We start from the raw sequence: 19,544 nt of genomic DNA on the forward strand, positions 1-19,544 counted from the left end.
TTCAACTCAAAATAGTACTGCTAATATGTCAGCATTTTTTTTGTTATATACTTTTAAAATGAGACATACAAGTTAATTCATCACAAATCTCTGAGATCTCTTCAAATCCTACACACATTTCAAATTGTTATTCAAATCTGATGCAATTACTGTCTTTTTAAAATCAAATAACATCTTTGTGAAATAAAGTAAAGGTATATATATATTGACCTTTTGCTTCTCACTAGGCTCACTAGAAGGTTCCTGGCTCATGCAAGCAGTTTGCACTCGACTATTAACCTAAAGGTCGGCAGTTCAAACCAGTGCTACCAAAGAATAAAGGGCGTGACAATCTGCTTCCTTTAAGATTACAACCAAGAAAAATCTATGGAGCATTTGTACTCTGTTAACACATGGGTTCACCATGAGTCAGAATTGACTTGCTGGCAACTAACAACAACAAGCTCAGTAGGTATCTTGTGCTTCAGTCTTGGTGAACTGGCCAGAGTGGTCTTGTGAAGCGAGGACTACAATACAACAACTCTTAAGGAAGAAAGTGCTGGTCATCAAGTATAGAAAGTCTGGCAAAACTGTCAGTGATGAATAGATTATATTGTTATTGCTCAAGCAATTAGTTACCAGAGAGATTTAGAATAAGAGTTGAGGTATCCACTTTCACGTGATCATGAATAGTTTGTTTCACAGCACTAACAAGTTCAAATATGAAGTAAAATGTCTCAGACCTACTTTCTTTTGAAGTCACATTTTTTTGTGCACATGGCTCTTTTTTATTTTGAAAAGATCTTTAATCACAAATCCCATAAACCTCTCTTACAATAAATCTAAAAATGGAATAATCTTTTATATTGGTGGATTTTCTATCTCTTTACTGTTTTCTAACAAGACACTCTGAAAATTTGAATGCCAGAGACTTAGCAAGAAAATATGTTTTATGTAGTTTTGGGATCGAGAACTATATATTCTCAAGCATCAGTAGGAAAAACTCAGTATGCTACGTCCTTTAACTCTCAGAAGAGACTTGAATTAAATCTTTGTGCATAAGAAGCATTTTAAATATTTTTCCTTATTTAATATTACTTGAAAATACTCTTTGTTATATTTGTGTTTCGTCATAGAAACAGTTCTACAAAGAGCAACTGATTGTTTCATTAAATCAGAACCAAATTACTAATTTCAATATTAATGGTTAGCTTTGACATGTTTAAAAAGGGTAGAAGGTACTTAATAGACCTGTCTTCCACCTAAAATGAACAACTGTTCAGGGAAATGGAATTGTTCAAAGATACATTTTCTTTCTGCCAATCTGTGAAATATAATTATTCTCTTCTAATGAATCTCTCAACGAGGAGCAATCTTTCAGGTCTTGAACAGCTAAAATATAATGATAATGAGAGCTGCTTAGTAAATAAAAGGATGAAATGAGATTTTTATTTTGTGCCATATAATGGGATAATTAGAATAACAGGGAGGCATTCATCAGGCATTTGAACTTTCCCAAAAAATCTCCCCAGGGCTCATTTAAATTAGTCATGTTTATCCACGGAGGAGTTTTTTTTAAGTCTTATTTCAAATGGCTCTCACCTTATAATATTCAGGCTTCAATATTTAGCTTAACCTGATTAATAAGTGACAGCAGCCAACAGACATAACCTAAAACAGACACAAAAAATACTGAGTTTATAAATTCACAGTTTGTAAAGGAAGAGCAGTGGAACTGTTTTTACTAAGCTGGAAGAATGATTATTCAGTGAGGGAGGGAGGCAGGGATGTGGGGATTAGTGATTTATCTGAATCTCTAGTGATTTCCTCAAAAACTGGGCTGGACATTGCCCAGTTTATATGCTAGTTAGTTCTACACAATAAAAGACTAGATTCATGGAAACTAAATTCATGGCAACAGAACTCCAGTGGTTAGCTACTTTGATAGACAAAAATTCACACAGCTCAAAGCTAATGAAATAGGTGGTGAGGTTTGAATCTTTCAAGCAACAGGTTGCTTTGCTTTTTACCAGACACCCTAGCACCTCTTGGTAGTTAGACAAATGTTTGCAAGAAGAGCCTGGTGCTAGATGATGGCCATCTCATCACATCCATTAAGGTAACCAGAAAAAAATATATATATTATACATGAAGAAAAGTAAAATAAAAGTCCAATATATGCCCTGTTATGACCGAAATCTCTAAATGAGATACCCCTCAAGATGGCACAATTGAAGCTTCATTCTCAATTAGCTTATAGTTTTTCTTGGTCATTATTTTCTATCACAAAGGAAAAGAAAGTGTGAGTTTTAATACCAATGCAGACAAAAATAGAACATGACTATATTTAACAATTTTTGTAGTTAATGTCAAATAGTTCTTTTGTGCTTACAACTTTTAATAATCCTCCTTACTTTATTATCCTATGTCCTAATTATGAGAAAAATCATTGTAATTTTCTCAGGAGACATCTATTCGATGAATCCTAGTTTATCATCTACAAATACAGGGCTTTATATTTTAGAAAACTTTTCTATAGATCGTCCCATATTTGGAAACTTTATGTGACTAATATTGGAAATCATGCTCTAAGAGTGCTACTTATTTAGTTGAGGCTTATATATTCAGACAATATTTATTGAACTTGGAAATCTGTTTTACATTTCCACCACTGCATATACTAAATTTACTTAAAATTATCATGGCACCTTAGCTTGTGTAGATGACCTGCCATTATTTTCAACTGGCTCAGCATTACATATATCACAGAAATACATAAGATGATAATTTTATCACTGATAACAGACATCACTATCTTATAGAAAATGACCATTTAAAGCATTCACATTTTTCATCTTTCTCTGATGTTACAATTAATATCAATAGCTAGAATGTAGAAGGGTCCCAGGACAGCATTTAGCATTTGTAAAACAAAAAAGGTATTCCATCTCAGAAGACAGGTAAGATAACAGCCTGGGCCTAATTAAAGCCCTCAGGTTAACAAATGTCTTCTTCCCCTTACCCCTATTACACTGATCGTCAATTCTTACCTTTTCCAAAGTGCAACTGCTACTAAAAACTTATTTTTGTCAGCTTTTCCCAGATTCATGATGTGAAAGCAAGTCACTCCCAGTGCTGTCATTCCCATATACTTGTTCTTTGGATTTTCTCCGTTTTTCTGATTTCAATTTGGATCCAGGAATGAATCCTTAAAGGCAGTGATCTCACTTTATGCATTAGAAAATACCACTTTCCATTTAAATGAGTATCTGTCTGTTATATTCAACCTGAAATAATTTTGCTGCTTTACCAATTCTGCCATTAAGAGATTCCCATGAGTGAGGTTGTATCTAGAATTATACCACATGTCAGATTTTGAAAATTTGACTGTTGAACAGGGAAAAAAGGGCAATGATGATTGCTACAAAAAGAGATATTTTATATAGCTCTAGTAGGGATATAAGGATATTCTAATTATTTCTATCTAGAGTTTCAGTTCCTAAAATATAAATGTATTCATATTTCTAGATTCTGTTTTTCAATTTTCTAGGAGGTTAGCAGTTTCTCCACAGTTTTTATAGTGCTATGTCAGATAGAAACTTTATAAATGCTTCTTGATAATATACATGCTTTTATAAGGCAACCAGGCCAAAGAGAAGACTACTTTGACTAAGTGGTCTTATATTTGAAAGCATATTTCTATTTTTACATATTTTATGTAGGAAATAACTCTAACATTATTTTTTTTTTGTTATTTCTATTTGATAAGCTTTGAAGGCATGCACTTTGTGAAAAATATCAGAGAATAGTCACATAAAGATATCCAGGCATATGATGAAATCTCAAATTGCAAACAGCAATTCTGAAATTTCAATAGCTTTATTAAAGATGTGCTATTATTTATAGCACCCATTGCTGGAAAGTTTCAAAGGAGATAGGTTACCAACATACAATGAGAAACTCTTTGAGACATCTTCTTAAAGGTTACTAGGTAGCAAATATTTCGATCTATCTTTTTCAATTAATGAACTTATTAGTATATGCCTATATTTTTGTGAAAGGCAACATCTCAAATGCCATGATTTTTTTCAACAATTTAACATCTAGATATAATAATGCAGTATGAAATCCTTTTCTTGTTTCTAAATTTAATTGACTTAATAGCTGAATTTAAAGCTTGGAAATTGTTCTGCTTGCTGGTGTTTGAATGCCAAAGACATCATCTACAGCTCTAAAATGAATGTTGCAGTTATAGTTAGACAGTTTAAAACACTGCTTTCTAAATTACCCTAAATAACCCACAAAATGTTTAGAAAAATTGGTAATAATGACAAATGTCCATTATTATCAACTTAGATAAGTATAACTTTTAGAAGGTACAGAAAGTTTCAGAGTCTTACAACTTCAATGCTGTTCATGCAGTTTTATGGGCAATACAATGTACAGTGCTCACAGATTAATCAAAATTTTTCCAGAATTCATCATTTCCATTTTAAAGATGGAGACACTGAAGCCAGTAACCTTATATATATTTAGAGGCAAAATAAATTCAAGTTTAGCCAAGTTTTCACAGATATCATCTTATTTATTTTCTTTGGTCAAAATGGTTTGGATGCCTTATCTTTTTTCTTCTTACTTTCTAGGAGTTTAAAATAATAATAATAAAGTCACTTCATGTGGAGAGACTTCTTGACAGCTAACCAGATGCACAGTCTTACCCCTCTGGATCTTCAACGGCGTGGTCTTCTCTAAGTACACAGCATACAACAATAGGGTGGGTGGGTGGACATGCTAGATATGAAGTATATGGATAAACTTACTCAGGAGGAGCTGATGTATAGTAAATCTTATGCAAGATGATGAAGAATATAAATAATATTTACAGCAAGTATTCATGCCCACTGGTTCTTAGGTGGCACAAATGGTTTGTGCTCAGCTAGTAACCTAAAGATTAGTGGTTTGAACCCATACAAAAGTACTGCCAAAGAAAGCCCTGATAATCAGATTCAATTAAGATGACAGCCAAGAAAACCCTATGGTGTAGTTCTACTCTGTAACACATGGGGTCGCCATGAGTCAGAATCCATTCACGGCAACTACCAACAACATTCATGCATGAGGCTATATGGAAATGAATGAAGTGGTGATATGGGTGGTAAGCTACAATATTACCCTAGTGCAATTTTCTAAGCTTTAGTCATTCTTGTACTACCTTCACAATATTTGCTGTATCTACGTTATCTCTTGTATTATTTACTTTATTCTTTTTACTCTATTTTTACTTAAATGGATTTAGTTTAAAAAGAAAAATGAATTACTACTATAAATAAAAACCAGCAAACCAGCATCCTTTGCCATAAAGAGAATAACCAAAACACAAAAACCAAACCTCTTGCTGTCAAGTAGATTCCGACTCATAGTGACCCTATAGGACACAGTAGAACTACCCCATACAGTTTCCAAGGAGCACTTGGTGGATTCGAACTGCTGATCTTTTGTTTGGCAGCCATACCTCTTAACCACTGCACCACCAGCGTTTCCATAGATAGAATAAAACTATAATAATAAATACAGAACTATTAAACTTTAAAATATTTATCCATGTGTCACCTAAACGATTTTCTTTTCTATCAATGGAGTGCACGCTGCACTTTGGGAAATTCTGTCCACATAAAAGAATAAGTCTTTGGTAAATGTGAAACAAATCAATTAAAATATCTTGGACCATATAATATGTTAATTAGTTTTTAAAATAAATTTTTGTATGACTGATACCTGGCTAATTGTATCCATATGTGATACAGACAGTCATCTACTTAATGAGTTTGAAACAGGAAGTTCAGCTGCAGCCAGCGTTACCTCCCTTTTGCCAAGTGCTTGAAACTCTCTGATTTGAATGTAATTACTCATTTGCTCAGTGGTTTTTAAACTATTTTAAGCAGTAAACTTTTTGTTTGTTTGATTTTTCAAATAAGGCAATACTTAAAAACCAGTAAATAAAAAAAAAATCAATATTTTATTTGTATATATTTACATTAGAGATTCAAACTGCTAACACTTTCAGTATCGTCAACTATGACAGTAATGGAGCTATTTTGATGAAGGCAGTTGCAATGTCTTAACCGTCTTATTTTTTATTGATTTCTGCATTTTATTTTGGTTGTGTGGTGTTGGGAAGGTCCTGGTAGAGACAAATATGTAACAGTAAACGGTATAAACTTTCTACATCTTATTTGTCAGTCTCAAACTATTCTGATTCCAGTACTGGAAAGTAGAATAGTCAGACTTGTATCAACAAAGTTACATCAATTAGAATAATTAAAAACTGCTCACATTCTTCAAGAAGTCCTCACTATTTGGTCAAAAAAAATTACTTTTTAAAAGTGTTTCTTAACATAATTTTTCAACTCTGTCAATAAAAACTTATGATATAATGCTACTTGCTGTCTCTGTCAGATATTCACTCAAAGTTTCAACTTTTCAAAATTATTTTATTCTGTCTATTTAACTGATAGGTTAAGTTTCAATTTCATTGCTTGCTCTTTGGCTGAAGTTGTGAGCATGTTTACATCACAACCCGTCTCTGATAAAAGTGAGGTTAATATATAAGCTGGTACAAGCATATTATTTTTGAGAGACATTTTAACGAATACAGGTTCTTTATGATTGAAAGTATTTCTAAAACACGATTTACATTTTTATGTAATATATTGGTATCGTCATCTTGTTTTGACATCCACTGACTTTTGAAAAATATTTAATTGTATTTTTGGTAAAAGTATACACAGAAAAGCAGGCACTTTCATTGATTTTTATGCAATGTTTGGTGCTTGACCAAAGTCACCTGAGTTTGGCAGCCTTTTAATTGTACGTGGTCACATGTGCTGTCCTGGTAATATACTCTCTGTGCTATTTTCTTCATTAAATATGCACAGACACACTTACTTTGGTAACACAAATTGATGATTGGAGAACTGTTAATAGTACAAAATATTTTTATAGGGCACAATTTAGCCTGTGTTTTTATTATAGTTTTTTTCCTAATTGTTCAAGTATATGGCAATAATGAATTTGAACCAAGTTTTTACCGAACCGCTGAAGGATTGCAGTTATAACTCAGTGGAACACGGTTTGAAAAATAATGTTTTAGCTGAAGGCCTTTACTTCTTTTAAAATGCAAATACCTCTACTTTCATCTGCAATCAGTCATTTATACATTAATGTGAATGAATTTATTAGACATTTTTCTGAGGTTTGGATTTAATTCAGAAGAGGAGGAGGGAAAGATGAACTTAGCAGCTGAAGGAAATGGGAAAGATGATTGAACATAAAGGAGGTTAAGAACATTGAGCAACTTGGCCGACTTTACAATTTTGCTTAAAGACTATATTTGTATATAACACATTCACATGTATTTACTAAAAAAAAAACACACAAAGAAAATGTCTTCTGAATTAGGTGAGAGTGCGTGTGAATATGCTTTGGAATTGCATTCAACTGTTTTTAGAGTATTTTGCTGGGATAACAATTTATTTAAATGAATTACTTATAATTTTTGTCAATTCTAAATTAACAGTAAATTCCCAAACAATGAATTTATTAATTAAAGATACTCTGGATCTTAAGCTGTGAGTGACCTCAAAGGCTGAAAGCAAATAAAATGTGCTAGAGTCCCAGATCAGGTACTGCATGTTATAAATGAGGATTTAATGCTCTAAACTTGATCTTGTATCTTTTGATGTATGTCAGTTCTTAAATTTAAAGCAAAAATGTCAACCTTTTTCCCTAATTCGAATACTTCTGTTAAATAAAATAAATTGTATCTATGACATGAACATAGTTATGTATGCTTACAAAAAAAACTTTCTAAAATTTATAGAAATATGTTTCTATCTGATATTGTAATAATTTAGATTAAACTTTTGGTAATTTTTCAGAAAAGTCTAGTTAATATTTAAAAAAATTTTCTTAAAAAAAGAAAGTCACATTATTAAATTTTTCATTTTTCTCCTGAATTATACTAACTTCAATATAGGTTAAAAAACAAAAACCAAAACAAAAAAACTTGTTGGACTGGAGTTATATTTGCTATACTTCATCCTAAAATCAGTACTTCTAATCAGTTTGTGGAAAGTTAAAAATAAATCTAGATTTAAAATAGTGACTGACCCTCAGATTTAATATTACTGTGGTTTTGGGGTAAAGAAATTGAAAACAAAATCAAGTAAAAGAAGATATTACCATTAAAGAAAGGGACACACGCAAATGTCTTAAATAGTAAATTTTATCTCTGTTATCAGATTTAAGAGTTAACACAAATAAACATGAAATCAAGACTTAGAGGCATTTGGAAATAGCTCTGGTTCTTCTATTGCAAAATATATAATTTTAATTACTTGATAAAATTAATAAAAAGAGAACACCGATGAATACATAGTAGTGTGTTTTTTCACACAGCTCACAAGCTTACATTTAGTGTTAAGATCATAATGATCTGAAATAAAACTAAATCAAAACTGTAACTGTAATAGGTTAAGAAAGAGAACAAAATATTGAGTCTAATCAGTCATAAATATGTTTCTGCTCTGGCTCATACTATGACCTGCAAAAACTCTGAGTTCTGCTGTTTGCCTCATCTATGTACTGACAACAAATACATTCCTAAGCAACAAACCCAGCATGCCCCTGCTTCCTCCGTTCCCTTTACTTATGGGAACGTGGTCCTAAGAGTTCCAGACTAGAAAGGAAGAAGACAGAATGGCAAGAGCGAGCTTCCCCTACAGTTTCAGGCACTGACAGTCTGTGATAACACCTATGACTGATTCGTCTGTACTTTATCCCAAACGTGTATTCCTGAAAAAAGCATACAAAGTTGGTGAGTGAGGCCAGGCAAACGGTATGTCTGTGGCAGCTCTCTGTTTAAAAATGAAGTGAAACATTCTACAGACACTTGTCTTGGAGCAACATAACCACATGTCTTATACATTTTCAAACAGCCCAGAACGTGAATGTAGTTGGCAGCTGAGCCATTGAGAATGAATTCAGATAAATATCTGGAAACTGTTGTTCTACATGTAAAGGACATGCCAAGTATTGAGATGTAGGAATCGAATAGAAAAATAAACCTGGAAATTATTTTGTATATATACACAGTATAAAATATTTACTAGGAAGGAAGCAATGAGTACATATATAAAAAAATATATAGTATATATATTCAGAAGAAAGATTTTTAAGTTTGGCCTTAGTATGATCCTTGAACTAATATAAGTATTCGGAATTTTTTTAACTACTCTTCTTAGAAATCTTTTTTCCTTACATTTAAATGAAAATAAAAAACTAATATAAATAACTCCTGGAAGCTAATTATTATATATTATATTATTAATAGTCAAATTATTATAATTTTTCACTTCATTTATAACTTCATCTAGCACAAACCTTTTCTTTCTTCTCTCTATATTTTATCTTCAAAAAATTATTTTCCTCTATGTTTTCATACAATTATATTCCATTCATGAGTCTAAAACATTTTAAATGATTTGGTGGAAGCTTGCTTGTATTAAATTACACAACTTCTTCAGGATCACCTATATATTTAAAGAGCATCAAAACCTCCTGTCATTGGCAGGTTGTAACAACTTCAAGGGGATGCCTACCACTTTCTACATCAATCTTTGTCACCATCATGATCACCAAATTCCACAGAATAGCAGTCACTGCCTGCTGCTGAAACTTCAGGTATCTGAAGACTTCAAAACAAAAGCTATATGCCCACCATTATCAAGTGCATCTACCATGCTCATATTGTATTTTATTATTATTTTTTTTTAATGGACTCATAAGGCTGCAACCCCTTCAAATTGTCTTCTTGCTATACTTAGCCAAACCAATATGTTTTCTTGGCTCCCTCAATGCTAGCAATGGTATTAGGTAAACCTTAGAAAGTAAAAGAAATATTATAAGGCAATATAGGTAAATTATTGGAGTATGATCAGTTATCAGAATATCACCACTGTGATATCGTTGTTTATAAAAATCGATCGACAAGACTTAGGTGTTATGGACCAAATGTGAACTATATTACAATGAAATTTAAGATTCTGATCCAAAATGCTTTTGGACTCAAAAATTGTAAAGAAGACTATACCTTGATCCAAAGCTACTTAATCCTGCTTTGTTAGTCCTTTGCTCTGTTCCTCAGTTCTCTAACTTGTTATTAACTTTCTGGAAAAATAGCAAAAGATAACCAAAATATACTCTGGGATATTTAAAACCAAAAAAAAGAAAAACCAAATCCATTGCCATTGAGTTGATTCCGTCTCGTAGTGACCCTATAGGACAGAGTAGAACTGCCCCACAGGATTTCCAAGGAGCAGCTGGTGGATTTAAGCTGCCGCACTTCTGATTAGCAGCTGTGGCTCTTAACCACTGCGCCACCAAGGCTCTGGGATATTTAAATACGGTACTATACATGGTACTTAGAACAATAGCTTAATGTAAGATAGGCAAGAATAAAATCTCTTGCAGCAAACCTTAGAAAAGCCCTTACAAGGCCCTTGTTACACCAGCTCCAAAATCCTGATCAAGACAAGCTCATTCTAGATGGCGACTGTGTTCGGTAATAGGAAGACCTTAATCTATAATATGTACTATTTTAGTACCCAATAAATATCCACGTGTATTTTATTTACTGAGGGAAGAGCTATATACAAAGGAGAATAGGAAAAAAAAAAAATCCATGATAAATACAGCCAATGTATACATTTTAGAAAGTATTTTGATTTTAGAAAGTATTATGATACAATTTAATCGCAATACAACTGCATAGATATATCGACTTTTATAGTGCAATGGAAAAATCTTTAATTTTAGAAAACTTACCTTGACCTGCAAACTTCAACTCTTTGGCGTCTGTGAGCGTGGTCCTTTTGTCAGACTTTTTTTCTATTCGGCGATGGCTTCTTCTTTTCTTAGACTCTCCCCAAAGATTGGATCCTCCATGCATGCTTGGTATGTTCAAAATAGCAATTCCTTCCAGAGAGATGTTTATTAAATCTATCTGTACTCCATCACACTGATCAGTGGAAAAAAAAAAAAGCAGAAACAGGAAGATATTTTCTTTCTTTCCTTAATTCCTTTTGTATTTCCTTATCTTTTAATAAGAGCTTTTAAATCCAAATCCTGTCATTTCTGAATAAACCTGTCAAGAACACTTAATTGGTTACCTTAAATGTCAATATCAAAGATAAAGCAGCCACTAACATTAGCCAGTTATCATTAATAGCCTTTGAAAACGATCAAATTAAATCACCTCTATCTTCGTTTACAGAAAACCGTTGAGAGAGACAACGGCTAGTGTCTGCACGTACAACCAGCTGCAAAGTTCTAATGTGATACAAAGAGGTTGATTCTGGGACGTTTGGTCAATTTTCACACAGAAATTCTAATGATTGAATTCTATTTGTAGGATACACTGTAAAGCACTATTGGGGGAAAGTAAATAAACAGAATTCGTGATTCATGTTCTCATTTTTGGGGCAGAGAAAAAGGCTTAAGAGACTTTTGGGGAAAAAAAGATACAGTACTAAACAGCAAGTCAAAGAGACTGGAATCACATGGGCGTAACCCAGGTGGTTTCTTGGACTACATAAAGTTCTAAGCAGGTTGTCAAAGGCAGTGAGAGGCATAACGGCCTAAACAAATGCGCAGGAGAAGGCAGGCGGGGTGAGGGGAATGATAAGAGTAACAGTAAAAGGGATTTCCAATCCATCATTACTTCATGGCGACTGTAACAATAAGTTGAAAAATGAAAATAATTATTCAGCCAGATTTTTTTTTTTTCTTTTTGCATGGGGACGGACACCCTTTTGATTATTAAGAATGATGGAACTTGCTAACCGACGACACACTGCTGTATTCAGAGTGGTCAATTTTTTATTTTTTTTAATTTACTGTTTATCTCCACTGATGGATGTGAACTGTCAAAGGTACTCCATATTTTTGGAATTATTACTTATTCATCTATTTCATGCTTTCTAAAATGACACTTATAATAAATATATCCCAGAAATTGTTCTCCAATTTCCAGTGGTAAGTTAGTATGAAAAGCGATTTGAACGTAAAACATTTTGTTTTACAAAGAACTTTGTTGGGGATGTGCATTTCATAGGTTAATGCGTATCTACAGTGTGATTGTTTCATTTGCTTTGTCTCATTACAGAAAACTTACTGATATTCACTTTATCATACTCTTTCTCATGAAAATCATGATTTGGGGACCTAGAAGAGGTAGTGTTCCACCAAAATAATGAAAAACTCTCCTTTCCACATTCTCCTCATCATACTGAATCATGTTCACACACACACACACAAAAAGCTGTGAAATAAAGCAAAACATCTTGAGCCTACTTGGCAGTGGTAGAAACAAATGCAAGAGAAAGTGCCAAGTTTTCATTCTATTTGTTTCAAAGAGGGTGAAATCAAGGTCTTGATGATGTCTTTTTTTCAGAGGCAAGTTATTTTTCCTCCTTTTTATGTATTAAATTAAGATGATTTCTTTTTACTAAAGAATTCTGCTCATGTGTATACTCACTTACCACTATACATTCTAGATAAACAGATATTAATTTCATAATTAAAAGTAATCTTGTGTAAATACCCTACAGGCCTCAATGAATCAAACACATACTGTGTGTCAGGCCTCCCACTGTCTTCAAGTGGAAGGTACTGGCTGGATAATTAGATAGTACATATTTTTTAACCTTATTTGCATGCATATTATATCTTTTGCACACTGACAAGCAGCAGTAACAACAAAAGTCAGATTACCACAGGGAATTCCCACAAAGAAGTCTTCATTCCTTATAATTTGCAGCCTAAATTAAAATAATTTGATCTTTGACAAGGATGAAATGTCAAGCAGAAGGGGGTCCTCTACAAGCCACGGCCTGTGGCTTCTGAAATCTGCCTAATTTATGTCAGTCACTTCTTAATACATATTTAAGTATTACACGAAAAAGATGATAAATATGCAATCTGACACCTTTGGTATTTCCCTGCTGTTAATTTATAAAGGTCTGGCTTCCCCCAAACCGACTAAAATCATTTAAATAACAGAAGAATTGCGAAATAAGCTGGAGCCCGGGCCTGGCTTCCATTTCCACTCAATATTGAACACAGCAGGTAGTACACTAAGACAATTATTTGACTCGGCCTGAGCTCCCCACTGTGACAAGTCACTCTTCAGAATTAGTGAAAGAGTATTCCTTTGTTCATCTGTAGAAAAAAGAGTATGTTGCAAATAGGCTTTTTTTTTTTTTTAATTGAAGGAGTGGAGTTACATGTGACAATTGAAAAGCATCAGTGTATATTACTATTCATGTTTTCACTTTTCAGAATCTTGTCATGTGTAGTTTTAAGGAAACAGTAAGTAGCTCTCTGAGAAGTGAAAAAAAAATTAAGGAATCACAAAGAACAAGGGCTGATGAAGAACACTGCAGATCCTGTGAGAGCGGGACAACGTACTTAAATGAATTGCTATTTATTAATGATTTGTTTCCACTAGTGCTTGACCCCAGGCTACCTTCCTCTGTTTGCTTTAGCATGATGTTCATTAGTCTGGAAAATTTCAGTGCGAGTTCTGATGGAGGCCAGGAATTGTAGCACACCAGCTGAGTGCATGGAAATAAAAGGCGAGGTGAAAGCTAGGAAATATAAACAAGTTATAGTACTGTGTCAGATAATATTTTCATCCGCTTTGAAGATTTATGATTTTAAAAAAGATAGTTACAGAGGAAAAGAATATAAAAGCTTAAAAGCTAACAGCCTCAGTTAGTCAATAAATCCTGAATATTTTTATTATGTAGAAAAAAGATCGTTAACATATAGTCCTACAGGAGCTATCTGTAGAGTGCAATGCTGCGATGTCCTTGTCCATTCTTTACAGTTTGAAGTAGATCTTGTTGCAAAGACAAATTTACCTAATTTTCTGCCCTATGTATTTGAATACTAAATTGCAAATGTGCCCTGGGCCATATTACACAGAGTTGCTAAACACAGGCTTTTTTATGTGAATTTAGTGTTTTATATATAGTTAACATGTGAATTGGCAGGAAAATTCAAAACATGTTGAGAACTTCGGAGAGAAGGATGTATGGATAATAAATTCGATGAGATACAACTAATGATAAACTGTGAAGTTTTTTTTTCCATAGTGCTTCTGACTCTATGCTTAAGTCAGGTAAAAATTATTTATAATTTTACTCAGTGAAACATAAAGCATTGTTTTGTTCATTGTATAAAAAAGCATGGAGTAAAATCACAAATGACTTCCCTAAGTCTGCTTTTTGAAGAGTTTCGACATAAGACAAAATTACATATGTATTTGCAGAAAACTACAACAGCATATCTGCAAATTAAAATAGACACATACATAATGGACTTAACAATATGTCTTCTGATATTTGAAAGCTGTGGTACTCCATATTCTCCCTGTGGTTAAGCTCCATATGTTTTTAAATGCATTTTATACATTTGTCTGTAATACACAATGTGATACAGGGATCAGGACATGTTTTATAGGTATTTTAGCATTAGCTCCCTGACCAGTGATGGGAATGATAATACTGATTGTGCATAATCGCAAGTAGTCCTTCAAAGTGGAATGAAGATAGTAGGTAATCAAGAGAAAACTGAAGCGGAAAAAAAAAAAAAACACCTCAGTACAGGTACCATGTAGACTGTGTACACACAGAGCTGTTGAACATATTAGTAACAATAATAATAACATTACTGGCTCAAGGTATCAAATACCAGCCATAAACACTAGCAGCAAATGAGTACAGTTTTACACAATGTATTCCTTTTTTTTTTTTTTTAGCAGATTCTATGAAAGCTAGAAATTATTGCTGGAATATTAGGAATCCTTACCAAAAGCTGCCTTACTAAAAATAACTTCCAGTAAGCACAGCAGAGAATTTTGATCCTTTGGTCATTCACTTCTCCTTTTATCTGTCTCATTTACTCCCTATTCCCCTCATTAAGAAAAAGCATGATGTATTTATCTTAATGAAGTGTCAGCAATATGCACACAAGCACCCCCTACCCCCTACCACTTTCCTTCTTTCATGGAATAAGGAGTTGCTCTTCATTTTAGACTTTATGAGTCCAACTTTTGTTTCCTTTAGCCCACTTTGTTGAAATCCACACTTTTACCTGACTCCTTGTTTCTTGAATTTCACTGCATATAAAAATTACCTGGGAAACTTTTTAAGAGTGTACATTAACAAGTTTCACTTCCCTGACCCCAAGATTCTGTTTTGGTAGTTCTAGGACCAGGCGAAGGAGTCCCTGGGTGGTGCAAACATCTAAGCACTAGACTACTAACCAAATGTTGGCAGTTCGAACGCACCCAGAGGCTCCTTGGAAGGAAGGCCTGGCAATCTGGTTCTGAAAGCTCACAGCCTTGAAAACTCTATGGAGAAATCCTATTCTGCACACATGGGGTCACCATGAGTCAGAATCGACTTGATGGCAACTAACAACAACAGGACTAAACACGAAGATCCTCTCAATGCATGTTGAATGAGCATCCAGGGTAATTTGAACACAATGGTTGGAGCACAGACTAAGCTGGGAAACCCTGCCCTATTGCCTTTAAATTCTCTGCTTTCCAGATTACTGGGCACTAAAAATCTTGTCTTTTGAGTCCTGCTAATTTATTTTGTGCTCCTGATGCTCATCTTACTTTTGTTAATTTTTGAGATCTTTTAGCTTTATAGAAGAACTTAATCATGAAAACAGATCTCAGTATTTTGGGATGGACATTCTTGGCTTTAAAAATACCATTCTTCCCAGTCTCACAGACATTCAAAAGACTGATATACCTGAAGAAGGGCTTTTCTTATTCTTTCATTGACTTTGTCTGGTGTGCAGAGCAAAATAAAAATTCTTTAAAGCCTCAATCTCAGATCATGACCTGAGATTCTTAGGAACATATCCATCCCTTCAAACACTTTCATACTAACTTTGCTTTTTAAGTATTTTCTTGTAATATTAAACCTTTTTATTTTTGTTTATTTCTTTATCTTTTGTAATGAAGTTAGACAACCACTGGAAATTCTTAAATTTTACATTTGCTGGATCTCTCTCTCTCTCTGTATCCACTTCTATATCCATTTCCACTTGATTTGTTTCCTTAGATGTAAACATTTTGGCAGCAACACAATTCTTACTTCTTTTAAATTATTAAAGAAAGTGTTCACATCTGCAATGAAGATACAAATATCTCTAATTCGTAGGGCTTTGATGAAGACTAAATCAGGTCATGTGTGCACATTGCTTAGCACCAAGCATGAGGTATTGTTAGTAATACATAAACTTCAGCGGTTATTATTATTATCAACTATTAGCCCATGAAGTTTATATCTTCCCAAATATCCACCCCTTGGAAAGAGCTCCCTATATGAAAGAAGAAGAAATAAAGGGACATAGACCAAATGTTTTGTTTTTGAAGAAGCTGCCCATAAAAATTATATCCATTACTTAAGGTTCTCTTGTTACTTGTTATCTGTTATATATTTCTCAAATCATAGTTGGTATAATTTTTGGGCAAATAGGAAGCAACAGCAAACAGAATCAAATTTCTAAATTGCTGTTTTTCTTATATTTAATTATAAAGTAACCTTGAGGGTAGAAAGGCATATGCTGCTAATATGATAGACTGGATTCATAAAAAGTGAACATAGAGGCAGATTTTGCATTACCATCCATAAACACACACACAAGTTGTATAATTGAGAAAAAAATTATAATTCTATTTCCAGATATGCAACAATAGATGGGAAGTGCACAGCCCTGGCTCTGATGTAGAAATGCTGTTGCACTGGTCTCAGAATAAGCCAGTACATGCAGAGCAGGGAAACCCGACTTGGAGGACATGTAGAAACATGACCTCAGAAAAAGAACTTAGTTCTAGTTGCCCAGATTTCTTGGGGAGCATTATAAGTAGTTTTTTTTTTTTTTTTCCTAAGATTTAAGGCTCTGTGGGCAAAAGCATTCAAATTTATTATCATTTATAACTTCAAAATCAATATTTTCCACATTTATTTTTATTCAAGTGTCTTTTGCTCCATGAATGTTACTTGGTTTTCAAATATATCTCTCAATATTTTCTTGAACATTTGTTACTTTGAATTTATATAACATTATTCTATATTTCAGTGGTTTTTCAATGTGTGCTCAGGGGTAGGATAAGGTAAAGAGAGGGCTGTCTAATGCAAGAGGCTGCAATATCCACCCTAAATTCAACTAGAAGCCATGCTTTTTAAATCGTGTTCACTTGGGGTTGTGCTACAGACTTTCTCTGAGCATAGATTTCTGAGGGTGAGAAATTTTTAAAATCCACTGTATAAAATGATTTTTGAAGGTAAAAGAGAATTGTAGATGTTATATACATGTATGTATGTGTGGGTATACATATATATGTGTGTGTATATCTACCTATACCTGAATCATCAATAGTGATCAAAGATAGTCCATGTTGACGCTGAGCAAAGCCTTCAATTTCTGTGATCATTCTTTTCATGATTATGATCTTATCCAGTTATGAAGGGTTTTCCCCCATTCCATGAATGTCAAATATATTTCTAATACTTAAACTTATTTACCAATTTTGATGAGAAGAAAAAAAGAGGTACAAAAATGCTACATTGCAAAGTAGCATAACTTTTGATACTATTATCAATAATAGTAAATTAGAACATTAGGATGACTAGCCAGGCCATTATGATCCTATGTGGTCCATAACTACTTCTATTAACCAAGCTTATTACCTATGCCACTAATAGTATAGGCGTCAGGAGATCATTTACACATTTATTTTTATAGTGAAAAGTGTTGAAGCCAATATTTTTCAATTCATGTCAGCTAGTCATTAAGTGTTTGTGTTGTTTCATAATTCTGTCCCTTTGGTTTTGTCCTTACAACTTATCAAAATACAACTTTTCTTTTTTCTTTAAACCCTAAAATATCTCAATATAGCTAAGTCAGTTTCTTTCACAACTTGTCTCCAAAATTTTGAGTCCTACAGTGTCTACATTTTTGGGGTAGACCTATTTGCTCCAAATCTTTTTAAAAAGTGTCTTATCTTGCTATCTTTGCTCTTTCTTGGCATTTCTCCTTCCTATAAATGTAATGGGGAAATGGCAAACTTGGGAACTGAGAAAACCTAGTTAATGAATGGGAATGCAATGGAAAAGTGTATTTTTTTTTTACCTTTATTCAAGAAAGTAAGTACAATTTTTGTGAGCTGTGTTTTAAAGGTTATAGAATATTGAGACCTGAAAATAATACATTTTTATGTATCTTGTAACTTTTTTCCTTTCTTTTCAACTATTTTCTTTTATCTTACATTTTTCTATCCACACTATATCCAGTAACTTCTCCATTGACTTTTAAAGTTGTGCTCCACTTCTCAATCCTTTTATACGCTATTAAAACAACTCATACCCAAACCTAACTTTATACTACTATTTTTAGATAGTGTGATAGTCCCACTGAGTGACAGAAATGATATTTCAGAATCTTGAGTAAATCTATGTGGATTTTAATTCATTCTATGGCCACAGTACAAACATATTAATCAACTTCGAGCCATTTTATGGTATTAGAAAAGAGAATCCATTGTTCTTACTTCTATTTCTACAGATTCATGTAGCTTCTTGCAGGTGGCTGAGAAAGTCTCAGAAGTGCCAAACTCAAAATACCAAAATTTGTTCTTCATTCTGAAAAAGGAAAGGAAGAAGCAGCTTAGGTAATTATCAACAACAGAGGCAATTTTTTTTTTTTTTTTTTAATTCTAAAATAGGCTAACCCTGTCTTGTATTATAAGTATTCGGAAAGGTCTGAGAACATGTGACACCACAATGTAATAAATGATGACATAATTTTCAGAGCTTAAATGTTGGTGTCAAATTGTACGATAGCTTCTAAGGGGATTCAAGGAATTGTTGTGCACACAGACTAAAGAATATCTTTGATTTTTCTTTCTATTAGTTGCTCAGATTTTTGAAAATAGTTATACTGATTATTATTCTTAGATTGCTCTTAAAAAGCTTGATTTTAGAACCATAACCGTATCTCTGTAACCATAAAAAACAACAACAACAATAAAAAAAAAACCTGGGCTTTTCATGAGAGAAAAGGACAAAACTCTAAAATGCTAAAATTTTATAGATGGCTATGGTGGTACAGTGGTTAAGAGCTTGGCTGCTAACCAGAAGGTTGGCAGTTTGAATCCACCAGCCGCTGCTTGGAAACCCCATGGGGCAGTTCTACTCTGTCCTACAGGGTCACTATGAGTTGGAATCAACTTGACGGCAATGGGTTTTAAGCATCCATTAGAAATTGGCATGATCAGATAGCATATCAAAAAATAAAAAAATAAAACAGTGGCTATTCATAAAATTAAAATTCAGTAACTTTGGGATAGTCATTAGTTATTTTTTAAGACATTGTCCTATTCCATATGACCAATAGTGGGGAATTATGATATAGCATGAAAG

The 19,544-nt window shown here is 33.3% G+C and overlaps 1 protein-coding gene across 6 annotated transcripts in view; it reads right to left on the reverse strand.

Moving 5' to 3' along the window:
* DGKB (diacylglycerol kinase beta) overlaps positions 1 to 19,544 on the reverse strand; it is a 782,610-nt gene that overhangs the window by 175,955 nt on the left and 587,111 nt on the right. For all 6 annotated transcript variants that reach the window (XM_004377415.2, XM_004377414.2, XM_023732276.1 and 3 more), the window contains 2 exons: positions 18,674 to 18,764; positions 10,864 to 11,056 (listed from right to left, as the gene is read on the reverse strand). In XM_004377415.2, coding sequence (XP_004377472.1) covers positions 10,864 to 11,056; positions 18,674 to 18,764 — 284 coding nt within the window. The remainder of the gene's footprint in view (positions 1 to 10,863; positions 11,057 to 18,673; positions 18,765 to 19,544) is intronic.

The sequence above is a fragment of the Trichechus manatus genome, unplaced genomic scaffold, assembly GCF_000243295.1.
Source record: "Trichechus manatus latirostris isolate Lorelei unplaced genomic scaffold, TriManLat1.0 scaffold00050, whole genome shotgun sequence".
NCBI classification, from domain to species: domain Eukaryota; kingdom Metazoa; phylum Chordata; class Mammalia; order Sirenia; family Trichechidae; genus Trichechus; species Trichechus manatus.